Source organism: Rutidosis leptorrhynchoides, chromosome 7 (genome assembly GCF_046630445.1).
Source record: "Rutidosis leptorrhynchoides isolate AG116_Rl617_1_P2 chromosome 7, CSIRO_AGI_Rlap_v1, whole genome shotgun sequence".
Lineage (NCBI taxonomy): Eukaryota > Viridiplantae > Streptophyta > Magnoliopsida > Asterales > Asteraceae > Rutidosis > Rutidosis leptorrhynchoides.
In genome coordinates, this window is record NC_092339.1 from 35546926 (window position 1) to 35570122 (window position 23197).

The 23197-nt window shown below is 34.8% G+C and overlaps 2 protein-coding genes across 2 annotated transcripts; one reads left to right on the top strand and one right to left on the bottom strand.

Moving 5' to 3' along the window:
* The first annotated feature begins 1547 nt into the window (after positions 1–1547).
* Positions 1548–18884, top strand: LOC139859099 (agamous-like MADS-box protein AP1). Its single transcript, XM_071847908.1, has 9 exons — positions 1548–1866; positions 16323–16404; positions 16538–16602; positions 17269–17368; positions 17468–17509; positions 17627–17668; positions 17786–17883; positions 18365–18457; positions 18797–18884. The coding sequence occupies exons 1-9, from the start codon at positions 1682–1684 to the stop codon at positions 18882–18884; spliced, it is 795 nt and encodes a 264-aa protein (XP_071704009.1). The 5' UTR covers positions 1548–1681.
* Positions 18885–19217: 333 nt separating this feature from the next.
* LOC139857978 (isoaspartyl peptidase/L-asparaginase 1) lies at positions 19218–21614 on the bottom strand. Its single transcript, XM_071846826.1, has 4 exons — positions 21453–21614; positions 20572–20805; positions 19983–20069; positions 19218–19879 (listed from the first exon to the last, which is right to left on the bottom strand). Exons 1-4 carry the CDS (start codon positions 21612–21614, stop codon positions 19403–19405), a joined length of 960 nt encoding a protein of 319 aa, XP_071702927.1. The 3' UTR covers positions 19218–19402.
* Between the last annotated feature and the right edge of the window lie 1583 nt (positions 21615–23197).

Here is a 23197-nt window from a genome sequence, read left to right on the forward strand (position 1 = left end):
TTCGAGTTTAACGATGGTGTCGGAAAAATTTAACTCGTTGCGAGCGAGAAGATATGACCCATTGAATATATTTTGTTGAAGTTTAATTACGATTTTTTATGAAAATGATTATTTGGCACTTTACCCCCTGTTTGGGGGACCGCTTTTAATTTTAGAACAAAGTTTGAGGGTTTTTTTTAGAAAAAGGAAAAAAAGGTGAAAACACAAAAAAAAAAAAAAAAAAAAGAGAGTTTTTTTTTTTTTTTGAAAAGCCAACAATTATTATTAAAAAGAAATAAGGAGGTCCGAAGACCATATACAGAATCTCAACAAACCTACACTAACAATCACGAGCAAAAGCACTCGACTAAAATAAAGAAACAAACTCGAAAACAATACAGACATGCGCTATACAGAAAAAAAAAAAAAAAATGCTATGTAAAGAAAAAATGGTAAGACTCGATTGGTTATATATATTTCAGAAAAAAGCCTTCATCTAACGAGATTCGCCAAGGAAGGGACAACTTGAAAAGACAAGCAGGAGTAGAAGCCAAATTGCAGTACCGTAACACTACAGCGACAAAGCAAATGACTCTACACCTCTTAGCCCTGGCCAAGACGAAAAACGAAAGACTCCGGCATAAAAAACCTGAATATTAACCAATGCCAACTTTAGTAGGGTTAGCGTCAAACCATCTCGGATTGGTTAACCATTTTTGCCAAACTAGATTGCCTTTCTTCCAACGGCTATTTATCCACTCGAAGCTCTTAGATTGAATCTCGGATATTATTTTTGGGTTGCTTAAATGCTTTTTTCCAAAAACACGATCGTTTCGATGTAGCCATATGTAATAACTAGTGATCCAAACAACCGATCGCCAAAGAGAGATGCCAAGATTTGAGTTAAGCTGGGGGTTCGAAGCATTTGCGATATCAGATAAGCATGCGATGTTAAGGAGGTCTAGATTCCACCATTTTTGTATTTTATTCCAAATGTCGATGGAATTGGAGCACTTTAGAATGCAATGAAGAAGAGTTTCAATGTCATCGTCGCATACCGGACACCGGACAGAGTGAAGAAGAGTTCCAAATGTCACGGTTTTTGTCTATTATTAGATAGTATATAAATATGTTATACTTCATATATAAAGCTGTAAAGTTATACTATTCCGCATATATATCAAGTAAATTATGGAGTACGATTATTTGATTTTCCTAAAAACGAAAATAAAACGTAAAATTATTTAAATATATTATTTTAACAGCAACAATATTTTATTTTATTTAAATATCTAAAAGCATAAAAAGGCAATTACCGAGTAAAAATTAGTGAAAATATAACAATAATCATATATAAAAGTTAGTTTTATAAAAAAAATGAGGTAAATTGATACTCGGTATATCGTATATGGAGAGTAGAAGAATGGGTTTTAATCGAAAGGGTTTAGGTAGAGCACAATATAATGAATTAAATATTACTTAATATATTAAATATTAAATAAAAGTAAAAGGTAGGTGTATAATAATAAAGGAAACATCACAAATTTTCCAAACTGGGTGATAAATTATTCCCTCATACCAACACCAACAGAAACAACAAACAGCACCTGTGGGTTGTGGCCACTGCTTCATTTCAATTCAGTTGCATTTTTATTATTATTTTATTATTATTATTTAGATATAATTGCTCAATTCGTCATCAATGGGGAGGGGAAAGGTGACCCTGAAGCGGATCGAAAATAAAATCAATCGACAAGTAACGTTCTCGAAACGAAGGTCTGGATTGTTGAAGAAAGCTCATGAAATTTCCGTACTTTGTGATGCTGACGTGGCACTTATCGTCTTCTCCACTAGAGGAAAGCTTTGCGAGTACGCTACTAATGCTTCGTACGATCTCTATTTCTCTATCTTCATACATAAATGTTTTTTTCTATATTCCTTTTTAAACTTATATTTCTGCTACTAATGCTTCGTACAATCTCTGTTTCTCCATGATAATTAACTTGTACGTACGTGATCTATCGAATATATATCGTCGTTGTCGTTGTCATCACCAGAGTATTTTCGGGTTCTTTCGTGATCGATGATTTAAAGTCAACCTTTAACAGTAGATCGATTGAGCTCACTATAATTGTTTGTGTTTGCTTAAGCTCAAATATTATATGCACTATTAATGTAAAAGGTTAGGTTATTAAATATTACATAAAGAGTATGATAAGTAAGGTACATATATTTAACAGTTAGCTATCTAGATCGATGATTTTCGTGATGATTCAAGTGACTTGAACGTGTTAAAACTCAATTATATGCAGTATATGACATGTTTTGCAGTTCAACTATTTTGTCAAAATCTTTGTCTTTGTGATTTTATTTCATAATGTTTGAGAAAACATAAGCACAGATTATTGTTATGTACGTAAGAATTATAGTACTCCGTATAAAACTACTACAAACTTAGCACATAAGATCACAAACTATCTGGTTGATCATGATAACTTGTTAAAATTACTTATTTAAATTATTTAATTAGTGATACTAACCATCCTTAAATATATATACTTGTAGTAATAATGTGTGTGGTATTTGGGTGTTTTTATCTGAATTAACGTCACCTTTATATATGTCATATATATATGCAGTAAACTCCAATCTGTCCCTTGAATATTAGGAACTATATACTATATATAGGGTGCATATGATGAGTATATGACAGATTTTTTAACTTATATAAGTATGTAGTAGTATATACAAGTCTTTTTTTAACTATATAACATAATACATACATATATATATATATATATATATATATATATATATATATATATATATATATATATATATATATATATATATATATATATATATATATATGTATATTTGTGGTAGTCCAAGAACTGTCAAGTAAACCGAAGGGAGCTAGACACCTCAATTTTTAAGGGATTGTAACGTTTTCATCATCAAATTTGATAAATCCACTACAAGTGTGTATAATGTATTTGTACAATACCAATATACAATGCGTACTTGTGCATGTATCTCTGGCCTCCTCCATGGTTTGACCGTTAGCAAATAATTGAACTTGCAACTTAAGACTAACAGAGAGAGAAGTTGTGATGTGGTCCAGCGGTTGGTGGCCTGCCTCCTTATGGGAGGTCAGGAGTTCGACCCCCGTTGGCTACATATTAAAAACACAATTTAATCACTGTCATAAAGTATCCACTCATGGCACCTTTCTCATATCGTTTGGGGGGTAAAGGAGAGAGGGGTTTTACTTGACCGTGCCCTTGGATCGATTTCAAGGTTTCCTCCCGGGCAGCGATGGGGGCGGGGTTATTATTGCTGCATCGGCATAGTCGAAACAGAAGATGATCGCAACAGGTGATTTAGTTCCCATCGGATGATCCCAATCGCTGCCCAAAAAAAAAAAGACAAACAGAGAGAGCGCGTTATAATTGGTGCCAGATGTATAATGTGGCAACATTTCAAACAGCGTTGCTAATAAACTATGAAATGTGACTATAAGAGCATTAAGAGTGGTGACGACGATATCAAGAGACGTACATTGTCCTAGAAAAAGTGAGAAGTGAGTGCGCTGTCTCAGAATATAAATAATATTATTTATGAATTTTTAAGGATTTAAATAATCAAGTAATTCAAAACAATTATATAATTAATATAAAACTAACTTCCTTAATGAAACAAAAGATTACAACTCTTAAAAGAAAAAGAATCATTTTTAAAATAATAAAAAGCGTTTACATTTCTATAAATGAAAATAATGACATTTACATTTCAACATAAAGATAAATTCTCAAGCTACAGAAATCCACCTCCAAAATTACCTATTGGTATACCTGAGAAAACTCCATTCGATCCGCCCTCCGAATCTTAAAGCACTTGCTTGTCTTCATCAGATATTTTTTTGTTAGACATTTACAAAATCTTTAGATTTAAGTAAGTGTACATTGAATTAAATTTCGTGCTGGCATTCTCGCCAAAGAAGGCCTTGACGAAGTGGCATCTTAGGAATATATCTTTTATGATTGTGATTTTTATGAATTTTTCTTAGGCCGTGGGAATGAATCGTCACCAAGCATAGTAGTGTTTGAATTTATGAGTTCCTGCTCTGGTTCCTCATCCAGATCATACGCATACAAGTTGATAATTCTTAGCGTTTAAGGATGCTAGGTCCTACAACTATTGGATCCGTGTTGATCACTTTTGTTCATTATGCGGATGTACTGCTTGATATGGGCCGGGAGAGTTCAAAATGGTCGTTCCATGATATGACGATGCTCATAATCTTCAAAGGGATAGCGCTATTGAAGCTTTGTAAGAGTAGGTGGATACATCAATCACTTTGTTGGGGAAAATGGTGTAACAAGAAGAAGTAGAGTTAGAGCTAAAGATGAAGATGAAGAAACAACTATGGTGTTTTGTAGTACAGAATGTGATAGTTGTAGCCATATATCTTATGAAGTGGTGTTTTGCTCAACACATCGGGTACAATCTCTCATAAGCGGGAACTCAAGATTGAGCTAACTGTATCTCATCCTCGGGTTGCTAGAAGTTTTCATCCCACGTAGGTTTTATCGGTTCCAAAACTATCTTTACTTTTCCTTTTGCCTTTTCCCAAGTCGAAGTTGGAGTTGGGAACGGACCCGAACGTAGAGATGATAATGGATCGAATATGGAGCGGGTGATGCCATATCCAGATTCATATTCGTTTAATTTATGTTCATCCATATTCATATTCATATCCGTTTAGTTTTATTTCATACACCCATATCCATATCCAATTGATTAAGCGTGTTAATAAATATCCAATTACAATGGATATTCAATAAAATATTAATTTAAAGACGATTTTAAATATAGATTATAACATATATAAATGTATGTGTTATTGGTTTATTACACATGTTTTGATTATAATTTGGCGGCGAGTGTGACTTTTAATTGAGTAACAATTTAAATATGCAACGTTTAATATTATTAGTAACAATTTAATAATTTTTACTTTTATAACCCTAGCTTATTTTTGTTAATTAATTTAATATTTATAAATTATATGTATATGTATATCGATATGTAGATGTATACGCATATATTTTAGAACGTATATGTGTATGTATAGATGTATTTCGGGTAATAATAGATATATCCATGGATGATAAATTGTCATTCATATCCTATTCACAAAATTTTTGGATCATCCATATCCATATCCTTTATTCGTCTATTTAGATCATCCATATCCAATATAAATGGATCAGATCGGATATGATGGATATCCATGAATGAAACATCCATTGTCATCCCTAACAAGACGATACCAACTCAGTTCCTTGGAACGAACTTAGGGTTAGGGTTGATTGTGTTCTTGCCACGTAAGAAACAATATGAATAACACATCATTAATAGGCGATTGTGTTTGTGTGAATTGTGTATATTGCCCAAAATTGAGAGTGGTCGAATTATTCGAGTTTTGAGTTGAGTCGGTTGAAGGTGATGAATAGGTGGTGAAAGATTTCTATCCTGATTGCATGTGATATGAGTAGTTCGGGTTGTTGGAGTTGTTCAACAAATTACGAAAAAAAGAATATCAAATTAATGAAGAAAAAAAATCAATCTAATATGGAAGTTAAAAAGAATTATTTTCTTAATAATTGATATAGCCGTTGTGATTGAAAAAAAGATAACTAAAAACAAAAATACGTTTCAACTTCATGGGGGTTTTTCCAATTGGGTGTGCTACCTTGTGACTCCCGAGCCCAAGGGATTCCTGGGTAATAGTCTAGTTACTTCATTACCCCATAACATGATATTGTCCGCTTTGCACGCAGGCGCACGACTTTTTCTTAGCGACTACACACACGACGAGCACTTTCATAAGGTCACCCATCCCGGTAGTACCCTCGCCCGAGCACGCTTAACTGCAGAGTTCTCATGGATCTGCTACGATTGTAGTCCCAAAACGCGTCATTCTAGGAAAGGTCTTCACACCCTTATAAGGCATGTTTCGTTCCCCTCTTCAACCGATGTGAGACGGATGTTACAATCCTCCCGCCTAATGGGACACAGCGTCCCAACTGTGCACGTTGGTCCAGGGCCTGACTCTAATACCACCTGTAACAGCCGAGCCCAGGGGAATCCTAGGTGCAACAGTCCAACCACCCCATAGCATGACGCGTTTTGGGACCATAAGCGCAGCAGACCCCATGAGAACTCTGAAGTTAAGCGTGGTCGAACGAGGGCACTACCAGGATGAGTGACCTCCGTGGGAAGCGTTTCTCATGTGTGGTCGCCAAGAAAAAGTAATGCGCCTACGGTCAAAGCGAACAATATCATGTTACAGGGTGGTTGGACTGTTGCACCCAGGAATCCCCTAGGCTCGGCTGTTACATACCTTCTGGGTGAGGTCCCGTATTTTCCTCCCAACACGTGGCACAGATATGATCGGGTGAGTAGCTCCACTTCTGGTGGGCTCAAGTCAGTGACTCCCTCACCAATGTTAAACAAAAGTATGCAGAGTTTACGTTTTTTTTTTTTTTTTTTTTTTTTTTTTTTTTTTTTACGATAAACAATATATTTAAAGGCCATTCATCAAAAATGTGAAATGAACCAAATAGTAAGTGTGGCAACCAAAGCCACAATAAAGTCTATCATGAAACTATATTTAAACAACCAATAGACAACATACAAAATATAAGCATTTTGAAGTGGCATTGATGACCGAAATTAAGCATGAATGAACAAGCCTAACGAAAAACTTATAGTATTGATGGCAGAGTTTACGTATATAGAGTAAAAATATGGTTTATATTTGATCAAACCTATACATATGGTTAGAGTTTTAAGGGTTCTATGTAATATTATAAAGTGGATAGTTATACACGATGTCCACAGAGTTTACTATAGATATTAGTGTATCAAAGTAACTCTTATCGTTTATCTTTTTCTCTTCGTTCTCCTTGACCGTTATTGTACAGTTCTTATATCCTAATGATAATATATTTGATTTCTTCTCACTTTTTATGTTTGGCACATCCATCATCACTTGATGAGTACTATAACCACATTTATTTCTATAGTTTTTGCATTCAAATTTCAACCGTGTGGGCAGTGGTGGAACTAGATTTTTTTTTCCACCTGTAGTGAATTTTTTTTTAAAAGCGTTCACATTCATTGTAAATGTTTTTATTCATTCTTCCATGAAGAATAAAAAATCAGAAATTCTAACACTGAAAATTTCAAATTCACTGAGGGCGGGTGTCACCCCTGTCCCTATGTAGTTTCGCCCATGCGTGTGGGAGTATAAGCGTATAAATTACGGTTTTATTTATAATTATGGTTGTAAAAATCCTCGATAAGGTTTACTAGTCCCCGACTATTCGGGATATTGAAGTAGTCTTAATAGTCTCCGACTATTTACCGACTTGCCTTATTTATTTAGTCAAATTTGTTAAAATTTCAATTTACCCGTGCCAAAGTTGAATTAATTTGGTCAAATAGATCATTTACACTTTTACAGTCAAAGTTACAGCAAATGCATGGAAGCGTGGAAAAAATGGGTTGAGGTGCATATATGTGCCATCATGTCACTATTTGACTCTAATTATCTAAATTATTGTAATTGACTAAATTGGGTAATACGTTAACATGTCAAAGAGAATTATAATTAAAAAGTTGCTTAATATCAAATTAGGAAACAATTCCTTAGTTCATAGGCGGATTTGAGGGCGTGTAACATGTTTGCTCGTATAGGACCCATTTGACCCATTTCAATTATCCGAATTGACTCATGTGGGATAACCAAAACAATATCCCGCTTTTAATACGTCAAAACCACAATTACATCAAGTTTAGACTTTCACAACCCGTTATCTAGATTATACAACTCATTACAAAAGACACGTGCATATCTTGGCCCATTTCGAGTATAATGACAACTAAATCAAGAGCATGATCTTTGGGACATTCCTATCCCACCCACATACATCAAACAAAACATCTACAAGCTAATTTGCACATCCAAAATCACAACTTCTCATTATCCGTCTAAAGTACCATTACCCTTGTCCAAACTGGAACACATAAAAAGGCTACGCAACAACGAGTAAGTAACGTTTAGTAAGAACAACAAGTACAATTATCTATACATAAATGTAAGCATAGCCACAATTACATCATCTCAAAACAACAATCATATCATCTCAATGCATCAAACAATGGCCAGTCCCTATGGACGAAGAGCCCCACAAACCCCTACGGGTATAATCAATGGCCAGCACCTGTGGACAAAGAGCCCCACGCACGCCTACGAGTATCATTCACCTGTGCATACACAAACATATACATGCACATAATTGTACTAGTTTAAATCACCTCATTTTTCAAGCAATTATCAACAAGCAACAATCCAAGAAAATCAAGTGGCAACAATCTTTCAAGAAAATGCACCTAGCAATAACATATACATACAATTTATCATACATTTACCACATTTGATCAAACAAGGTCAACCAAGTCTACAATCTTTCAAACCTCCAAACACACTCTTCAACAAATCCGAAGACTTATTTACACAATCTTCACAACTAAACATAAGTCACCATTTTATGACTTATTTTCACAGTGTTCCTAGTCAACATGACCCCAAAATTCAGATTTGCAAGGTTTTACTTTTAAAGTGTTCATTTACATGTTCATTTTTGCTTATTTCACAAAATCATTGTTAGAAATTCATAAGGACTCAACAAGACAAATGATTTAAACCAATTACTCACCCACGAACGATAAATGAATAATAAAGCATAAAGTGATAAATAAAGATAAACAATGCGGGATTTAATGTGGTTATGTCCCAACTTCAAAATGCGGAAAAAAGTTTACTCCACGGGCGCAAACCATAGATTTTTTTCTTATAATTTTCGTGCACACAGTTATGGGTTACATAGGGTTGTATTTATAGGACAACACAATAAAAGGAAACAACTTGCTAGCCAAGTTGAACTTCGCGACCGGGAAGCTTCACTCGCGGCCACGAGATCTTCATAGCGAATTCTCGAACTTTCCTTTTTGCGTCTTAATCTTGTTGACCAAGTTTGGCTTTGCCTTCAAGTAAACAACTTTCCATATCTTCGGATACTTGCTTCAAAAGTTAAACTTGACTCCCAAGACATTCGATTCTATCCTTGTTTAAATTTTTCATATCTCAATAATCTCTCACTTGGAGACTTTGAACAAACCCCATACCGATCTTCAACAGAAAATCCAAACCACCTCAACTTTGTTTATTCAAACCCATAATAACTCTAGATTAGCCGATTACCAACTCCTTTTGATACCGCCGGATGAGACACCCAAATCACGCCGCACTTCACTCGTTAACCCACGAGTAAGTGAAGTCTTTCGACACCAAAAAACACCGTTGAGCGATAATTCAATCTCATAGTTACTAGCTTGGGCCATCTCGGTTTCTTTCGCCACCATCTTCTAACACGAAGATCATCTTCTTACACTAGAAGACCAATTTAAAGTGAGCGAGACTTCAATCATAGGATTCTTTCATGAGACAACAACGCCTCACACATCAATCTAGACATGTCCAATCCATAACCTACATGTCAACGACCACTTGTACAGATTATTCCATCTATATATGATTTCCTTTACCAACAATAAGAAAACCCTAATAGACACCTTTGTAGATTATTCATTAAGATACCATAGTGAGAACAAAATCACTACCTTGAGATCTACCACCTTTTCAACTTTCCGCTTCCTCGTTGGTACACTAACCTCCTCATAACTCTATGAATTTCACAAACTCCATCTCCTCACCTAAGCACGCTCCCACTATACGAGCAATAATTAAACCACGGCTACTCGAGAAGAAACTTGGTTCATACCACTAGTTAGTAGCAAATTTCTTTGCCATCGGAGATTAAAACAAGTGTTCGAAGCCCTAGCGTTACTGGAGTCAACACACTAAACATGAGAACATTGGAGAATAAGTCGCTCAACCATCTCCATAACCCATTAGTCGTCCAACTCCCACTAGCTCGATAACTGTACTTTCGTCTATTACCAGACTCTAATAACCTAGTTCCCGACACCTTCAACGATCCTAGAAAGCTCAAGTTCTAGGACTTACACGATTATCGGCCCCTCTTCCATCACCTAAGGACTTCTAATTGATCACCCTCGAAGAAAAAACCGCTCTCTTTGTTGAAACATTAACCAATACCTGAGCAACCATCGAATGCGTTCTTTCTGACATCCTTCAACAACCAGTTACCCTTAGTGACAAGAAGCTCAAATCAGCCCGCATACTCCATAGATCATGGAATATCCGACCATACACTCCGTCTCAAAACACGCAAGCATCAAACTTCCCCCGATACTCCCTTCGTTACTGATGTCGAACGAGGTGTATATAAAATAGCTTATATTTTACTAGGAAAAACTATTAAATACGATACAATTTTACACAAGATATTTATTTATTTATAGAATGGATATACTTAAACCTTGCTACAACACTTATAGGCAGTGTACCTAATCGTACAGTAGTGTAGTTTTTAGTAAGTCCGGTTCGTTCCACAGGGAAATCTTTAAACAAAGCTCAACGCTATATTAGTTTACTTTTATAAAAATACAAATATATATATAAGTGATATTATTATTATAAAGGGGGGTTTTTACCGTTTAATGACCGGTTTGTCGATTTTAAAACTTTAGTCGCAGTTAAAACCTAATGTAAAATATAAAATAAATACAAGACTTTAAATTAAAGCATAAAGTAAATAATGATAATGAAATTGCGAATAATAAAAATGCGATAAAATTAAATTGCGATAATTAAAAGTACGATAATTAAAAGTGCGATTAAATAAAATAACAATAAATAAAAGTGCGATAATTAGAAGTGCAATTAAATATAAAATAAAGGAAATTAAATATGAAATAAAAGAATTATGCTTATTTAAACTTCCGTAATCATGATGTTTGACGTGTTGATTTTAGTTTTATTCCCATGGGTTAATTGTCCTTTGTCCTGGATTATTCAATATGTCCGTCTGGTTTTTGTCCATAACAGTCCATCAGTCATAAATATAAATTGCAAGTGTCCTTGTCAAATTATTATTATACCCGAAGATAAATATTCCAACTAATTGGGGATTCGAATTGTAACAAGGTTTTAATACTTTGTTTAATGATTACACCAGGTTATCGACTGCGTGTAAAACAAGGTTTTACTACTTTGTTAACAATTACACCAATTACCCTTGAATGTAATTTCACCCCTGTTTTAATTATTCTAGTGGCTATTAATCCATTCCCGTGTCCGGTTAAATGAACGATTATTCGTACATATAAATACCCCGCCCATCGTGTCCGATCGAGTGTATATGGTAATTTATAGGGACGCCCAATTGTAAATCTTTATATTAACATTAACAAACTTTCATTTAGTTAAACAAATATAAAGCCCATTAATAGCCCATAGTCTAGTTTCCACAAGTGTCGTTCTTTTGTCCAAACCCCAATTATGGTACAAAGCCCAATTACCCAATTTTAGTAATTAGCCCAACATCATGATTACTTCGTTTTAAATAAGCATAATAATAACTTAGCTACGAGACATTAATGTAAAAAGGTTGAACATAACTTACAATGATTAAAAATAGCGTAGCGTTACACGGACAGAATTTCGACTTACACCCTTACAACATTCGCTAACATACCCTTATTATTAGAATTATAATTAAAATTTAAATATAAATTATAAATATAAATATATTTACGTATGAAGAGGAAGAGAAAAAGATGATGAAATTTGATCAGAATTCGGTTGGCTTTATAGCCAGACTTGATTTTTGGGGCTCCGCGACTCGCGGCAAAATGCCCTTCAAACTCCGCGAGTCGCGGAGAGGTATTTACAGCTCACACCCTTGGAGTTTCCTGCTGCCGACGGTTTTTAATATATATATATAATATATATATATAATTAATATAATTAATTATATATTATATTATATTTATATACATAGTTAACTTGTAATTTTTAGTCCGTTGCGTCGAGCGTTAAGAGTTGACTCTGGTCCCGGTTCCGGATTTTCGAACGTCCTTGCGTATAATTTAATATCTTGTACTTTGCGTTTTGAATCTTGTACTCTTGTGATTTCGAGACGTTTCTTATCAATAATTGGAACCTTTTTGATTGTCTTTTGTACTTTTGAGCTTTTTGGTCGTTTGCGTCTTCAATTCGTCGAATCTGTCTTTTGTCTTCACCTTTTATTATTTAAACGAATATCACTTGTAAATAGAACAATTGCAACTAAAAGCTTGTCTTTCTTGAGGAATAATGCTATGAAATATATGTTCGTTTTTAGCATTATCAGTTACCTAACCCCTCTAACCCGATAGAAAAACACCCTCCTAAGCTCCCATAACAAAGCCACATCTCTGAAAACACAGCTCATATCGCTCGAAGTATCCGAGACAAAAACGTCTCACACTGGCGTCATCAAACCCGAAAAAATATTCATCCTGACACTGCCCAAATTCGAAAAATCATATCTCAGGATCCAACAGTCAAATCAGCCTCATATTTTTTCCACGTGTAGATCAGTATGTCTTCTATCCACAACCGGAAAATCAAGTCGATCCAACGGATAAGAAACCCATTATGAATTTTTTCTTCTACAGCAGTTCCTGAAACTCCAAATTTGATAGTTCAATCATTCTTTCACACGCAATAGCGAAGAACGAGAACTCAGATCTGACACCCGAATCTCCCATAAAATCTCTCGGCAACGAACCCATCGACCCGACCTCCGATTCCGTAACCCTTCACGAAAAAAGAACTACCATCATCATACAAATGACGTGTACGATTGCATGATAACTTTTAGAACCGTTATCCGAATTCCAATGTGATCAACTCTTCTGAATACATAGATATACCCATGAGTTCATCGCGACCAACTGAATCATCCGGTCTCGATACATGTTGCAAGACAAATCCCTAGCCCGTCATTTGAAACAACTGATTTTTTTTTTTTGGCAGGAGCACATCTCGCAATCGCGACCATAGGACAAAACAATAAAAGGAAATAACTTGTTGGCCAAGATGAACTTCGCGACCGGGAAGCTTCCGTTGCAATTGCGAGATCTTCATAAACTTTCCTTTTTGCGTCTTAATCTTGTTGCCCAAGTTGGGCTTTGCCTTCAAGTAAACAACTTTCCATATTTTCGGATACTTGCTCTTCAAGTTAAACTTGACTCCCAAGACATCCGTTTCTTTGTTTATTTAAAGTTTCTATATCTCAACAATCACAACCTTGTTTAACAATATCACTAGCAATCACTAGTAAAGAAAATCAATCAATACCTTAGACAATAAGTGGTGCATGGAGGGATATGGGCAGAAGATAGTAAGGACAGGGCGGGGCACCCGTCCCAGCTTGATTTTGAAAAAAATACACTAAAAAAAGTTACTAAAAATAAGATTTTTATTAGTGCTTGCCCCTGCCGACAATAAAAAATTTGATAAGATTTTACACTCGTCCCATCTGTGATCGCGTTCAAGTTCCGCCACTGTGGATGATCCATCATCAATCAAGATCTAGACATAAGTCAAGGTTTAATCTTAACTATAAACACTAACTTGCACACCCAAAATCTCCAAATTAAAGACAAGAACTACAGAGTGAAAACTTACTAACAAAAGGAACAAGAAGTATTTTGCTTGCTTAAAAAATTGCAAGATTTAGGCTTCAATCCTCTCTTAGTTTAAAGAAACCAAACTTTCCCTCTCTACTTTGTCTGTCTAAAATGAGAGTAACTTTTGGAAGTATGAAGGTGAAGAATGAAATGACTGGAACATATTTTGAGGTTAAAACCCGTTTTTGATAAATATACACAAGTCCCTCAAATTTCAAAAAGCTGACTGACTTTTGTGATTTTTGGGATGTTACAACACACCATACAGCCTATCCAGTCGCATTGGGTCAAGGTTTTTTTGTTTTAAATGGAATCATGCCACAATTTGACTCTTATTATCTAAATTATGGAGATTTGAAGATTGATTAATTTGGGTGATAAGTTTGACTTTGAAAGAGAATTCTATTAAAAAAGTTGATTAATATCTAATTAGGAAACAAGTCCTTAGTTTTGTTGCTTATATAAAAATAAAAATATAGTTCTAGCATGACTGTAAAACTAGCGACCTAACGTGTGTATACATATGATATCTGTTGGGACACAGGTCCCTACCAACTCACAAATATAATTTGAGCAACATAAAAATTAAATCACGGCTACACTGAATTACTATTATTGTATGATTTACAAAATAAAATAGAGAGCAATTGAATTTAAAATACTACATTGCTACTGCCTTGTTACATCTGATATCACCTATTGTGATATTTATAATAATGATAAGTACAATGTGTCCAATAAAATAGAAACTAAGTTACTCCACTATTTCCATACTCATCCCCAAGATTCGGTCTACACAATACCAAATCAAACTACCAACACCAATCTAGTGCTACCAACTATTTATTAAAAACTATTAAACATTAAACATAACTAATGAAATAATAACCTAAACCAAACTTAGCATCAGAGCCGGATTTCAGCAGGTGCAACCTGTGCTGGCGCACAGGGTTCATTTTTACAAGATCGAATCATTTGGGCTATATAGTAGAAGTGATTATTATTGGCGCATACATATAAAAAAGGTTATGGACTGTATCCTTAAAAAACATTATTTACTTTTTCCAAGAACACTCCTTTATTGTTGTAATTGTTCAGTTTAACCCCTCATTTATTTAGTGTATTTAATTTTACACCTTTAATAAATAGTTGTGTCAATTTAATTACTATAGAATACAAATAATGAATTATAATTTTCACTCCAGAAGCTCTATTTTATTAAACTACAACGTTCACTTTAGCTTTTACCTAGTATAATATATAAAGTTTGATATTTTATCATAATACTAATACTCACACTCGTTTTCAAAACAAAATAAAAGACGTATAAGTAGAAATGTATGTGATATTTAATGGCAAAATTTTCATGTTCGGGGCCCTATATTTTAATTTGGCACTGGGCCCCCAAAATCAATGAGCCGGCCCTGCTTAGCGTGAAACATTAATCACACTTTTGTGACATAACCGATTAATTCCAACAATCACCCCCTTAACCGGTTTATTCACTTTGCTCGTGCACCACATGTAACATATAACACAGCTCTCACGGACATGCTCAACACCATCTCGACTTATCCCGGACCCCCGACCTTTTCTACGGTCACGTCCACATTCATCTAGGTTTGAACTGTTCAACACCATCTCGGCTCATCCGAACTCCCGACCACTTCCCCGGTCACGTTCACAGCCATCTCGGTTTGAACCTCCATAGTCACAATGAATACACATGTGTGCCTTTTTTTCATCCCCATTCTGATCATATTTGTTCCAAGAGCATTTTACACCGCCCAAAAAAACAAGCCGAACACGCTATACCGTTTTCTTGTACCTCCACCGGTTAGTTTCTTTTCACGAACAAATTTACCACGCGCTTTTGACAACAACCTTGCTTTGACAGCTTCAACTTTTTCGGATCAACCTGCTCAAAGAAATTCTTCCACCACCCAAGAAAACAAACCATGGCCACGGGCTCTAACGATTTCTTGAACCCGGTTTAATTTCTTCTCATGAAACTCTTACACTACCCAAGAAAACAAACTCATCTGTATATAACGATTTCTTGTCCTCGGTCCAGTTTCATCTCACGAACAACACGACCCTAGTTGAATCTAGTCAAACAGTACGTATCTTTGAATTTAAAATACTACATTGCCTGCCTTGTTACATCTGATATCACCTATTGTGATATTTATAATAATGATAAGTACAACGTGTCCAATGAAAAAGGAACTAAGTTACTCCACTATTTCCATACTCATCTCCAAGATTCGGTCTACACAATACCAAATCAAACTACCAACACCAATCTAGTGCTACCAACTATTAATTAAAAACTATTAAACATTAAACATAACTAATGAAATAATAACCTAAACCAAACTTAGCTTGAAATATTAATCACACTTTTATGACATAACCGATTAATTCCAACAATATCAGATAACTTACATGTCAAATTATGTACTAGGACTCACCTTAATCAACAGTTCTACTTGTTTTCATTTTAGACCATCTCGATTTTTTACATACAACATACGACATGTTCATTGATTCAATCATATTTAAATTAAATGTGTATTTCTGATTACATATAATAATATTTGAAACAGTATGGGTAGGATCCTTGAAAGATATGAGCGACACTCGTACACCGAAAGCCAACGTAATGGTATCGATAGTCAATCTCACAAGGTACTTCATAGTTTTATGTTCAATCAGTTTATACATTAATTAGTACTGTTTCTAGCTTTTTAGAAACTTTGTGCAGTTGTGCTGCTTTGCTCCTCTGAAACTGACTCAAAACCATTACTTAAAATATATTTAGGAAAATTGGACTGTGGAACATGCAAAGCTGAAGGCTAGGATTGAGCACTTGCAGAAGAATGAGAGGTATATATTTACGCATAAATGTATAAAAAGTAAAGGTGTATAATATGGAGTAAGATTTTATGGTTTGTGTAGCTGCATGATCTTTTGTTCTAAGTATGTGTTACATTCAACCCGTTCGTATGGATGGTCGATGTGATGTACTATATACATAAATTATCTTTACCAGATTAAATAGATAGTTTCTTTCGATTAAGAGATGATATTTACACATCTACTTGAATTTGGTCTATACAAGCGACCTTTATATGTACATCTAGTCATATATAATTGGTATTGACAGATTGATGTAATATAAATGATCTGGGTACGATATACATTGATATATATATAGGAGATTAGAGAGCATTCCAAAATACATAAATAAGGAATACACACAAAGTATAACTATAAAATATTATAGAAATATATTTTACTAAATATAAACAGATCTTGGACTTGTTCTCCAAGATACCTGATCATGGTCATGATCACATGATTACGCTTGTCTGTCTTCATATACTCTAACAGGTATGTGATAAATCCACCAAAGATTTTGATAGATCCGCTATATATGTGCTTCTTTAGCTTGTACATTACTAGCTTTGAATGCACAAGTTTGGTGGATTCATCAAATTGTTTGGCGGAAATATCACCACCCTTATCATGACAACATTTTTGCTCATCTAGGCATTTCATGGGACAAAACCTTGATTCCTTGAATCTCAAGGAACTACTGCATTTGGAGCACCAAATTGATTCGGCTCTTAGACGCCTTAGGTTAAAAAAGGTACAACACTTGACCCTACAAATTAACCTTCCTGTTGAGTTTAAGCAACTATTTTGATCAATCATGTTTGTTAAGCCGAATCTCTCTATATATGCACAGAACAACTTAATGCTTGAATCCATTTCTGAGCTCCAAAAGAAGGTACGCTTAAATTCCAGAATGTTCCAAAGTTGTTTTTGTTGTGACACGATACTTCTGATCCGGAAAATACATAATGATAAATGATTTGTTTTTATTCGAACAAAATTGTATCCACAGGACAAGGCTTTTCGGAATCAAAATAGTTTGCTATTGAAGGAGGTAGCATAACTTCAATTCTCCCTATATTATTCATTATACAGTTTCACATAATCTTTTAGTAACACGAAACGGATTTCAGAATAATACTGATCTAGATTTGTTTTAAAAAAAAAGCAGATCGTAGAAATGGAGAACGAACTAGCCCAACCGCCTACTGTGGAGCACCAAACGCATGGAAACATGCCCTCACTTCAATTAGGCACCTTGAACCTCAGGCAAGTTCTTTCCTCCCTCAATATCTTCTTGACCCGTTTGACCTTTCGTGATTAAATGTATCCGAAAGTAACCAATTTTAGCTTACAGGTGTAAAATTGTGACCACGAATATTTACAACAATAGCTAGTAACAACAAATTATTGCGATCAGAAACTCTTGTGTGGTGATTGACTTTATAGCAATGCACATGCCCTTGTATGAATATGGGTCAGAATGGGTTGGGTAACACTGTGTAAGCTATAGTTTAAAACAAAGATTTTTTATCACGATGTACTAAATCTTTGAGCTTTTCTGAAAAAGAAAATCTTTGAAAAATAAATGAATAATATAGTATGAACTCTGCTACTAGCTGAAATACAGAGTGTTTGGCCCATATGAGAGAAAACAAAGGCCAAATTAACCCATTTATAAGTAAATGGGTCAAAGTTGCTACCTTTGCATTTATCAAACAGGATATGATAAAACCCGTATTCAATGCAGTGACACGTACCATCCAACAAGTGATGGAGAGGCAGAAGCAACACAGAGACAAGGTCAAACATTGCCGCACTGGATGCTTCCATACATGAGCCAGTAAAAGATATTACTCTATTTCTATATATATATATATATATATATATATATATATATATATATATATATATATATATATATATATATATATATATATATATATTACATAGGCCATGTTTTGGAATCTAATGCCTACATGATTTCAGTCAATATTAACATGAGGAACACGTTAAGCTAATGTGTTTCAAGAAGTTTGTTGAAAAATGCTTGTGTAAAGCAGGATGTCATTGTTAAATCACATCTTGCATCTGTTAAGGTGTAAATAATGTAGTAATGAATGTACCGTAATTATGTTCATGTATAGTTTCACTTGATCGATTTTCTTTATGTGACAATTAGTCAAGGTGGGAGAACCCAGAACTCGATTGAAAACTTTTGGGGAGTTCTCGGCAACTCGAAGAGAACTTGGGGAGAACTCGGATGTTAGACTTACATTGACTTTTTAGTTATTTAATATAAATATATATGTTCTAATATAAATTCTGATAGACTTTGACCAATTTGCCGAGTTTTTGACCGAATTTTCGAGTTTTGACCGAGTTGCCGAGTTTTTGACCGAGTTTCCAAGTTAACCAAGAACCCCCAAGTTGGCGACCTACAACTCCCCAAGTTGGCCGGGAAACTAGGCTAGTTACTCGTTCGTTGACCGAGTTGGGCTCCAAGAACTCGGCTGGTGATCTAAACCGAGAACTCCCCGAAAACTCAGCCGAGTTTTACAACACTGCAATTAGTAACTTGGCGTTGAAATTTGATACACTTCTTGACCTTTTCTTACTTCAATAATACATAAACGCACCTTAAGCAGTAAGTCGTCACAAATGTGGTATAGCAATAAGAACGCATAAATGACAATTGACAGATAAGAATCATAATCTGATACACAGCAACCAGTACTAATACACATATACTCATATATGATTCCTAACCGCAAACCAAACATAACTATCATTCAGAATGCCAAATCGCAATCTCCGAAAACCCATCTTCAGTAGCACAAGCTCTAAACATACCTGTCGCATTAAAAGGCATAGCAACTTCACCAGTAGGAGACACAGCAACCAAACCAGTGGTTCCTTTTGGTGCAACCTCATGAACAATATATGCTGCTGCTTCTTTCAGACTTAGCCCTTTGTATTCCATAACTGCAGCCACATCTCTAGCCACAGTCTCACGTATAATGGCTTCACCTCTGCCAGTTGCAGAAACGGCACAAAACTTATTAGCATAAGTGCCTGCACCAATAACCGGTGTGTCTCCAATTCTTCCAACCATTGTGTTGACTAGACCACCGGTGGACGTTGCAGCGGCTAGGTTCCCTAGATTGTCTACAGCCACACACCCAACGGTTCCAAGTTTGCTAAGTCCATCCGGAAGTGGTGGCTCCTTTTGATCTTCGGTTTTAATGGGTTGTGTATAATCTTGCTACAAGTTAAATAAGAGATGCATTATGCGCAATACGTGTAGAATATAATAGTTAGTGGTGAAATTTCGCCCCGTATACTTATGAATGGTAAAACGGTCATACCTGAACTCGGTTTGCTTCTTTGGCTTGCTTTAGTCTTTCAATGTTTTCAGGAGTTATAAAATGACTCTTATCCATAGTTTCAAGCCCCTGAACGATGTAATTACAACCTTATTTACATCAGGAATGCATTAGCATATGACAATAGATGTACTAAATTGTAAGAAACATCAATATCGTTAGGGGTGAGCATATCGTGGGAAAAAACAAGGAACCAAACCAATCCCGAACCGAACCGAGCTATTTCAGTCCGGTCCTCGGTCCACATTTTGCCAGATTTTCAGTCTTCCGTTTGGACCGGACCGAACCGAAATGACACCAAAAAAACCTAACTAAAATATATGGTCAGGTCCTCTCCTCGGTCTGACTTTGTGCTACAAATTGGGACTCGGGGCATGGTAACATATATTTTATCGTAACATCTCCTAGTCCGAAGAGATTGAAGTTCAAACCATTCATCTGCCCAATTATCATCACCACACACTTTAACGCATTGATTAGGATCACATATGTTCCTCCGTATCTATAGTCATTCAATTTGCCTAAATTTATCAAGTTATGCGTTTTTAAAGTTGATGCACATGTCAGTTACCTGTTCTCTTGCAAAAGCCTCAGCACCGTCAAACGCAAGATAAATATGAGGAGTTTTTTCCATAATCTGTCTGGCCAAAGAGATGGGATTGACAACTGTCGTGACACCAGAAACCGCACCGCATCTCTTTGTGTTCCCGTCCATGATACACGCTTCCATTTCAACAGTCCCATTGGTGGTTAGAACAGATCCTTTACCAGCATTGAAATACGGACAATTTTCAAGTTCACGCACCTACTTACACATAGTTAACAGTTAATACAATCGAAAAATGAACAAAAGGCCATCAACAGAAGTGAACTATACTAAAACCATTGATTCACATTTTTTTTCGAAAATCATTTGTGTTTGATCATGATCTCATATATATATATATCAACATGTACAAAATTTGGAATCAAAATTGAAATATGCTACTGTTAGACTGTAAGTTATCTCTTAATTCGTTCCAAAATATACCATAATTTTCATGCTAATTTCAGTTCATAATACTCATATTCTCAAATTGCAATCACTATCATTTTAAGTAAAACCTTTTTTATTATACCGATAGAAATAGATCAAAACAGAGAGGATACACAAAATGAACACTCAACAAGCTCAAAATTAAATAATCAAAAATCAAAATGAAAATGATAATTTTCAGGTGTATGTTTGTCACAATCATTACAACAAATGCAATTATCATTGTTATCATGAGTAATAAACTAAACATTCAAAATTATAATTTAATAATTAGGATCGGTCTAACTGTCAAGCTAACTACACTCATGGTAATATGATAACAGTATAAATCGAAGATATAAGTAATCAATTATGCAATTAACAGTAGTAACTGGTATTAATGAATGTGTTACAATTTAGAATGAAGATGAAAATACCACAAGTTCAACGACATCTAAAGGAGAGAATTTAGCATTAAGTTTGGAGACACCGATCTCAATTATACGCCGGAGGGCTGCTTCACGAGGCTGACGTCGTTCCACCGGTATATTTAACGGAATATCTCCGGCTCCGCCGTGCAAAGCTATCGCCCATCCCATGTTATGTTATTTTTCCTTCTTTTAAGTTTGTTACCTTTTTATAGTGCTAGTATTTTCTAAACTATATCAATCAAATGGAGTATTAATTTCAGTGCCAATAATTCATTATATTTTTATTATATCTTTTGAAAAAATAGAAATAATTGTGCCGTAGCTAACAGCGTCACTCAAAATTTTATTTTTTTTTTCTCACGGCGTCGCTTCATTATCACATTTTAAGATACCAAGTCCCTCCTGCATTACATGTGAGGATAAAATCGTCTTTTTAGTCTCCATATCTAATTCCTTTTCCCTTTTAATTATTTTTTATTTCCATATCTTTTTTATTTAATGATTAACGATGACTAGATCTTGAACATCTCATATTGCATTTTAAGGATTGTAAGAAACCTGCAATCACATTTCATCAATACCACCAAATAGGGTTTTGTTTCCAGATCTATATTCTATCTCGTATATATGAAAACTAAAACTCATCACTTCTTCCTACAAATAAGACAAATGGAATAAGAAATAGCTCTGCTTATCATCGATTATATCTCTCTCATCAATTATATCTCTCCATCATCATCATCCGCAAGTTAGATTCATAGATCAACAAAAACAGATCATAGTTCGTCCAGATTCAAGTTCGTTGATCAACTTCATCCCTTTAACCGCAAAGCTTAAACCGATTTAGAAGTTTATCATTTCGAGGTTATAAATTCAAACGTCGTATGTGCACAGAACAATTCGTAATAATTTTGCAGAAACTAAAATTACAAAGTTATTTACAATCATTATGTGAATGTTTCTGCAAAACTTCAGATCATATCATCATGATTTGAGATCGAATTTGAAGGTCAAACTTCGGAGTTAAAAGTCAACCACGCGTTCATGAATCCAATTCGAGAAATCCTTGATTTTTATTGTTTATGCAATGATTGACGAATGTTATGTGAAGAATTTACAATATGTTTTGTAAAGGATTCATCATCAAAAACAGATTCAATCGAGATTTAAATGTTGAAGTTCATATGAAGAAGGTGTTGGCGTTTGCTACTTTGTGGCTGTTCGACGATTTCGCAAAAACCAACGTACCCAATTTCTGGCCGGAATGAACATTTTTTGGTAAAATAGAAACTGCCGGTGGTTGTTCAGATCTGTGATTTTTTTTAACAAATGGGTTGGTTTAATCTTTTTATTTACAAATAAAATTAACTTGATAGATGTTTGATATTGTCAGTTTAGTTATGAAATTAGCTTTTGTTTCAATTTTGTTTATTAATATTAATTATTAATTAAATTGGCTTTATTAAATATGTTTGCTTCACTTTTTATTAATTATTAATTAAATAAAAAGTCAATTAAAGTAAGTGGTAAGATTTTAAACCCTAAGAAAAGTTTTAAACAAAAGGAGGTTTTCAAGAATTTTCTAGAGGGCATGTTTGATAGTAACGAACGCGTGACTAAACCAAAGTCATGAGTCTAGTCACATTCTAACCCGCTGCATCTAAAAAGATAAAAGAAATTAAAAAAATAAAAAAGTGGTTGCTGAACATTGTCTCTGGATAGAAGTTATGCATCTTATTGTTTGTGTTGCA